At 51.2% G+C, this 8,067-nt stretch overlaps 1 protein-coding gene across 1 annotated transcript; it reads left to right on the top strand.

Annotated features, from left to right (window-relative positions):
- The first annotated feature begins 1,018 nt into the window (after window positions 1-1,018).
- Window positions 1,019-7,015, top strand: LOC110545008 (uncharacterized). The gene is made up of 2 exons (XM_021630823.2): window positions 1,019-1,094; window positions 6,030-7,015. Exon 2 carries the CDS (start codon window positions 6,077-6,079, stop codon window positions 6,950-6,952), a length of 876 nt encoding a protein of 291 aa, XP_021486498.1. The 5' UTR covers window positions 1,019-1,094; window positions 6,030-6,076; the 3' UTR covers window positions 6,953-7,015.
- The last annotated feature ends 1,052 nt before the right edge of the window (window positions 7,016-8,067 follow it).

Genomic DNA, 8,067 nt, shown 5'->3' with positions numbered 1-8,067 from the left:
TGCCCATTTTACAGAACAGGAGACTGAGAGCTGTAGCCACTCGTCTAACTCAGAGCTCAGTGCTAGCCAGCTCTGCCTCCACCGGCACCAGCCTCTCTCAGCAACAGGCACACAAACCTATTTGTGACCATCTTCTCCCAGAGGGAACTTCCCAGACACTTCCCCAATGGGCGGCTCTGCCTCTGAAGCCCTGCAGCAGCTTGGCAGGAGGGAGCTGCTGTTGGCTAGGATCCTTGCCAGGCCCCACCCGACCTAGACCTCCTGAGTTGGAACCTGTCCTGGCCTGTACCTGCTGTACATGGGCTCGGGGAAGCTCAGTTATTGGCAGTAGGTACAAACGGGGGGGCCTTTTTCCTGAGGGTACTGGGGGATGTAGGGTGTGACTCATGCGCCCTGGTGGGTAGAAGGCTGAAGGCAGTGTATGGGGAGGAGGGAGAGCAGAATTCCTGGCCCAGGAGAGATTTATAGCGCTGCAGGCAGGCTGGCTTCATGCCAGGTAGGGGTTCAGGGGTGGCGCACTGCCAGTAGTCATTGGAGGCTGGGCACAGATGCCCTTCAGGCATGATGGAATCACTGAAGGGTTCATTCCTCTAGCTGCCCCTGTCCGCTGCCGCACACCTGTGGCTGCTGAGCTGAACTTGTTCGCACATGTTTCCACGAACGAGTCACAAAGTGAAGGAACACAGGGGACCCGCCACCCCTCATCGCAGACCTCCAGGGGAGCAGGAGAAACTACCTGGCTGGTGAGGGGCTAAGGTGGGGACTGTGTACTGATGGAGCAGGGTCCCTGGTCTCAGGAGAAGGGCTTGCTTGCTCCCCAGATCCTGAGGGAGCCCAGAGCATGAGATATCCCGGAATGTTTGTGCCTAGGGGCAGAGTGTGGAGAAGCGGAACCTCTTGGTTTCAGAAGGAGACAGGAAAGGCGAGAATATCATTAGGACAGGGGAGGGGAGATCAGTGAGAAGGGAGAGAGGGGGAGGGGCAGGAGTGATTGAAAGCCCACGTTTGTCTGGTTTGGCTGCAGAGCTACGAAGCCGACGCTGGTTGTCTGGTTTGGCCGCGGAGGTTCGAAGCCGACGCTGGAGGTGGTCCAGGTGAGACAAAGGGTGGAAACTGTAGATATAGTCCAACCAGGGCAGGATGTCCCACCCTTCTAGACATTCTGAGTCCCGGGAGTGCTAAGTACTTAATCCTGAAGCACTGAGCTGGGAGAGGCCTTAGGGTAGGGCTGATGGCAAAGGATAGGGCTCCATGTGGAAAACAGTTACAGTTTCCTGCCACTTTGTCTCTGTTCCCAGAGCTGATTCATTCACAGGGTCACTTTTCCTGAGCCTGTGTCCCCTTCCTGACTTAAAGAGTGACCCACTTATCTTCCTTCTTCACACTCAAGCCTCTAATCTCTTCTCTGAATACAGAAGGTAAGGTCCCAATTCTGTCCTGCTGGGCATGCGTTGGCAAGTCTCCCGCCCTCTCTGCCCTGCCTATGACCTCACAGAGAAAACGCCTACCTCAGAGGGGTACTGTGAAGATTAAATGAGAGGGTGGATATGCAGAGCCTGGCAAAAATGATGTCCAGTTCTGTTGCATACAGTAAGGTTTCCATAAGTGGGAATGGGCTGGGAAGAGAGACAGATGTCCTTATATGCTGCCCATCCTGTGTTCTCAGGCAGAGAGTCAGCTGAACCCTAATGGGTCCAACCTGGGCTAGCAGCTCAAAGGACCCCTCTTCCATCTGCAAAGGAGGTTTTTAGTTCATCAGCTGGCCTCTGACTGAAGGTCTCTGTGGGTCACCAGCTGACCTGAAGGTCTTAGAGAGTTGGGGCATCATAGAGGGATTTTGCTGATCATCCTGGGACATGGCCTGGCTTTCTGGGGAGATGGAGAAACAGCACATTCCTCCCGAAATAATCCTACTGCTATTTCCAGCGCTCCTGTGCTCAGGCCAGAAATGGACAGTGATCTCCATGCTTGGATACCATCCGGACAAACAGCCCAGAGGCCCAGCCCCGAGCTGGCTGCCCGCCTACTTGCCCCTCCCAGCCCCTAGCCCAGTGCTGTGCCCAACTCTGGCTCAGGCCTCAAAAGAGATTGATAGACACCACTTCCCTTGTCCACCGAGTTCCCCACACTGTTCTTCACCTCTGTGTCCCTCGTGTCTGTGCCTTGCTTAGCTGACTCCCACCCAGAGGAAGAAGGTGCTTCATTCTCAACAACTGCACACTGAGGAGGGACCAGGGCACTGGGCTACAGCGATTTGCAATACACAAATCATTGTCATTAGGAAACACAGGCTAAACCAAAGTGGAGGACATCCTGCCAATAACTATTCTGCTCTATTTGAAACCCTCAGTCCCATCAACGATGTCCCTGTCAGGGAAGAGCTTGCAAGAACGAGGACCTGAGGTCTGGATCCCAGCATGCATCACTGGAGGGGATCCTCAGGGTTTGCTGGCCATCTAGCCTTACCAAATGGATATGCTTCAGGTTCAGTGGGATGCCCTGCCTTCAAAAATGTGAAGGAGGAAGTGATAGAGGACGGCACCACACATGTACCCATCAGTCTCTGGCCTCCACAGATGCACACGTAGACACATACATGCACACACACAAACATGCACACACACATGAACAAGTACAAATACATGAAACACGAAGAGAGGAAGAGAGAGGATTTCAGACTGAAGGAGACTAAAGAGACATGAGAACTGAGTGTGAGTGCGTTCTGATCAGGATGAAGTCTGAGGGGCAAATGGTGAAATCGGGTTAATTAATGGGTTAACTTCCCCCGGGGAGACTTAAATGTCACCCACCCTAGATAGGGCACCAACGACAAACTGAAAGAAACAACTCCAGCCAAGGTTGGACTGGTGAACCAGTGAGTTTATTGGCTTTTACAGAAGCATGGGAGAGAGGTGACCGACAGGGGTGTGGGTGACCCCCTACAAGCCAGGCCACTGAAAAATCTCACCCCAGCATTGGCGGTGACCCCCCCCCCCCCAGCTATCTGTAAGGTGTCCTTCCGTTAGCATTTAGCTCACCTTCTGCTTTCTGTGTGCTCTGGCCCCTCCCACATTCACGTATCCCTGGGACAGACAGGCAGCTGGGAGGAGGGCAGGAGCAGGTGACTGAAATCTTGGGGGAGGGTCCAATGACTCTCCCTAGCCCCTTCCTTCTCTGAGGAAACATCAGCAAGAATGATCTTGGGGTCTCTTGGATTAAGGTAATGGCTGTTCTGCTCTAAGGATGGTGGTCCACAATAGAGTGTCTATTGGATAAAGGTTCAGGGTCAACGATAACTAACCTGGCTCAGAGCCTGGGAGGGGTTAGGGAGTGTCCTTGGGTAGAGATGCTGCACACTCAAGCCATCAAGGATAAAAGCTGCTGTCGTCTGCAACTTGCTCAGCATAGTGATGTATACGTGCATGACTTCAGCGCTAAGTATGGAGAAATGTTTAATTAGAGGATTTGAATGGAGCACATATGGGAGCCAGAAAGAAAGTTCATGAATAACGGTGCTTGCTTTCCAAGCCAGAGGACCCAAGATTAATCCCTGGAGCTCCCATGGGAAAGGGAGAGAAGTGACTTCAGGAAGCTGCCTCTGACCTTCGCCAAGGCAGGTGCACACTCACATGAAAGCACACATAGAAAAGAAAACAAAGGAGGGCACTCGGCAGCTCCTTATCTTCTAAGTTTCATGATTTGAGAGTCTTGGAAAAAAAATACACATATAGAGGACATATTACATAAACACTATATACACATAACATATAATATACACATTATATATACATAGAATATATTATATATTCATACTCAGAGTATATATATTATTCATACTACACACACATACACACACACACACACACATGTATATACTGTATGTGCCAGAGATTGATTTTCTAATACTGGCAGTTGAACACAAGTCTTGTATGTATGTGATTTGCAAGCCCTCTATCACTAATCTGGGCCTCAGTCCCACTCCCCACCCCCCATTATTTTCTGTGGCACTGGGGCTGAAATCATAAGTTTTAACAGGAAAAGAACGTTTAATCAGGCCTTGGACACTCTGATAGTCGTGTCTTCCTCCTCATCTGTACTTTCTGAGCTTGGAAGGAGAGTGGAGATGGAAGCAGGGGAAACCCATGAAGAGAAAGATTAAAGGGAGGTGGCAGGGAGCCAGAGCTGACCTGATTCTGTCAGGCTCACATAATGCACAAACACTGCCACACCTCAGTCAGAAACTTAACTGACCCATCCAGAACCAAACTGTATTTTCAACATCAGGTGAAAATGGGATGGAGAGAAGCTCTTCCTGGGAAATGCCATGAGGTCTCAAGGGAGGACATGGGCCATTCACTCAAAACCCACTTTCTGGAATAATGGGGACCCAGACCGAGTCAGGGACACAGGGCTCAGAAAGGAGCACTGAGACTTGTCCTTGACGTCTTTACACTCTATCCCGGGCCTGACCCTCTATCCCGGGTACCTCCATAGAGCAGGTACTCTACGGAGAACTGCTGACTGATCTCAGTCTCCTAGAATGGGTCCCCAAAGGGACAGCCATTGGAGGAGGCTAGACCAGCATGTGTCTGCCCAACAAGAGAAGAAACTGATGTTGAATACAGCCAGCCAGAGTTGTGTCAAAGCTAGCAATTCAACACAAGAAAAACACTGGAAAATAGCCACCTTAGTCTGGGTTCAAAAATAGGGCCCATCTCTCCTGGCAGGTTCATAATAGTTCCTGCCCTGAGGCCGGGACCTGGCCGGAATGACTCCTGGAGGCCCATCCCTGCCTCAGAATTCTATGATTCTATGACATGCCCAGCAGTCTGGAGTGGCAGATTGAGGGTGTCCCCAGTGGAGAGTCAGAGAGGTCTATGTCATCTACCTCCTAAAAGACAGGGTAAGAGAGGAGCTGGCCCTATGGCTGGCAAAAGGGGGTTCCACAGACCAGGAAGGGAAGGAGGCCTGAGTTTAGGCAGCCCTCAGTTGTCTCTAGTTTCTCTAGAGGAGTGGATGAGGTAGGGTTGGGCCAGTCAGGGAAGAGGCCAGGACATTCCACCCATTTTAGACCCAAAAGACAAGGGCAGCTGAGGGGCCAGGGCGGGGAGAGGGGTTTGCAGCTGTTTTCTGGCTGGGGCGGGCTTACATACTGTTCTGTTGGCACTGGACAAGTATCAGAAGTCAGGCAGGCTGGCAGTAGTGGGGGAGACTCCTGGTAGAGCTGAAGGGCTGGCCAGGATTAGAGACCCAAAGGACAGGGTAAAAGGAAACTACAGGGACCTCATTACCCAGGAATAGGCCAGGACAAGCCAGGTTTTAACCTCCATAGTATGTCTACCTCAGGACCAGAAAGAGTGGGAACTCCAAGTGGGGCAAACGAAGAAATCTCATTCTGTCAGAGAAGATGAGAACCAAACAATATGGCAGGAATCTTTTGAGACTCATGTAGCACAGGATGGCTTCGAACTCGCTATGTGGCCAAGGCTGCCCTTAAATTCTGTCTTTTTTGTGCTGGGAGGTAGAGGCATCAGCCGACTGGGAGTAGAGTGCTACTTCCCTCCTTATGGTGCAGCATAAATGAGTTGTGTAAGACACTGGGAGGCAAAGAACAGAGTGCAGAGAGTGAGTCTCCGGCCCAGGGTCTGGTGAGGTATCCTGGTTAGCATGGTGGGCTAGCTTACTGGGTGTCTTCTAGGGTCTCCTGTTCATTCAACATCAGAGAATCTGCTGTTTGGCCTCTGTGATATCCTGGAGTCCCTGCTTCTGAGTTTGCGAATTGTGGGTTCAAAAGAAGTTGCTGCTCCCCGTGTTTTCTTGAGGAGCAGCCCCTCTCTACACCTTCTGTTGCCCTTATCAGATCATCATCATTTTGATGGCCCTGCTTTTTTCCCTCATCCCTTTCCTCCTTCTCTTGTACTTTCTGGAGAAGTCCTGAGCCTGGAAGTAAAGGGGCGGGGAAAGCCGAGGAAGCCATGAAGGGAAAGATCAGAGGGAGGTGGTGGTGACCGGACTTCTCTCTTTGGCAGGTAACCAACCAAACAGTCATACTCAGAAACCTGACCCAGCTAGAAAGATGTCTGGACGCCAGGTGAGTCGATCCAACACTTACAACCGCTCGAGCCAACCCAGCAATACTTCCTTTCCTCCTCGAACTCCAGGCTGGACCCAGCAGTCCAGTGCGAACAAGGGCCTGCTTACCACTATCCCAAGCAGCTCCGAGCTCAGCACCTCCAGCGATCAACCTGGTCAATCCGGTCAATCCGGTCAATCTGAGCAGCCCTTGAACCCTGACTCCCCAAGACTTCCAGTAGGGAGAATCTGCATGGGCCGGCCCTACAACTCCAGGTGTGTAGAGACCAGTCATCTGGTGAGAGGCCCGAAGGTGGTCAAAAAGCCCACTTACCGCAGCAGCAGCCCCCACTGCCTGCTCTGCATGGACCGTCCATCATGCCCCTCCAGCCCTACCTTCCTGGACCAGCTCATCAGAGGCATCAGCTACCTGGACAGATCCACCAACGTTTTCGGCAACGGCAGCTACCCCAAATCGCTGAGCTTGCCTCAGCTGGCGGCCACCTACCTGGAACGAGCTGCCAACTCACTCTACCTAGAACCAGATCCCGCCCCACCCCGCAGCTACTCCACGCCGAGCACTAACACGGCCACCGCTACTTCCTACCCAAACAACAGCAGCTTGGTCCCTTCTTCTGCCCCGGCAGCCGCCGATAGCCTGCAGTGCCTGTATGGCTGCACTGGCTTGAGCTCCCCACAACGGCCTCACAACCAGAGCTTCTCCGGCGAGATGCCTCAGAGGTCAGGGGTAAAGCTGCCAGAGATCTCTCTGTTTGGCAATGGGTTCCTTTCCTTAGGTCGTCTGCCCAAGTTCTGGGAAGCAATCCGCACTGGATGGAATACTCCTGCGCCCACCTCTAAGCCCTCGGGCTGGTGGTAACATGGATGCCAGTTTTGTCCAGTGGGGACATGGCCACATTGTGGAAAAACAAATAAATTATAAAAAGGCAAAATGGAGTCTCAACTCTGTTGCCCAGACTAGAACGCCTGACACAAGCAATTTTTTTTTTGTTCAAATCAGGGTTATTATTGCTGGGATGAGACTCCATGACCAAAAGCAAGTTAAGGAGGAAAGGGTTTATTTGACTCACACTTCCACAGCACTGCTCACCATTAAAGGAACTGAAGAAAGGCAGGACTGGAACTCAGGGTTAACCTGGAGCCAGGAGCTGATGCAGAGGCCATGGGGGAGTGGGGGGAGGAAGGTACTGCTTACTGGCTTGCTCCCAATGGCTTGCTCAGTCTGCTTTCTTACAGAATCCAGGACCAACAAGCCTGAAATGTTCTTACCCACAATGAGCCGGACTCTCCCCATCGATCTCTAAGAAATGGCCTACAGGCTTACCTCTAGCCTGATTCTATGGAGGCAGTTTTCTCAATGACTAAAAAAAAAAAAAAAGAAAAGAAAAGAAAAAAAAAAACTAGCCAGCGCAGGGGTCTTATATAGCGCAGGCTGTCCTCAAAGTCTGTGTAATCAAAGATGACCAAGAACTCCTGATCCTCCTGCCTCGACCTCCAGGGTGCTTGGGATCAAACCCAGGGCCTATGTATGCTACCAACTGAGCCAGATCCCCAGTTCCATTTTTCTCTTCTTTTTATTTACTTTTTTTTTTTATACAGTGTTCTGCCTGTGCACCAGAAGAATGCACCAGATCTCACTATAGATGGTTGTGAGCCAACATGTGGTTGCTGGGAATTGAACTCAGGACCTTTGGAAGAACAACCAGTGTTCTTAACAGTTGATCCATCTCTCTGGCCCCTAAAGGCCATTTTTCTAGTTCAGCTTTTCTTTTGGCTGGAAGGCATAAACAAGCATGCATTCAAGAACTGATTTCTTTAAAATTAGACTGTGTGTGTGCGCATGCACTCATTTCGCTATGTAAGTATGAAAATCAGAGGACAACTTGCAGAAGTCAGTGGTGGACACATGCCTTTTAATCCCAGCACTCTGAGAGGCAGAGGCAGGTGGATCTACAGCCTGGTCTACAAAGCCAG

This window comes from Meriones unguiculatus, chromosome 3 (genome assembly GCF_030254825.1).
Source record: "Meriones unguiculatus strain TT.TT164.6M chromosome 3, Bangor_MerUng_6.1, whole genome shotgun sequence".
Classification (NCBI taxonomy): Eukaryota; Metazoa; Chordata; class Mammalia; order Rodentia; family Muridae; genus Meriones; species Meriones unguiculatus.
The sequence above is the reverse complement of the archived record's forward strand: the minus strand, read 5'-3'. Positions and strand labels throughout refer to the sequence as shown.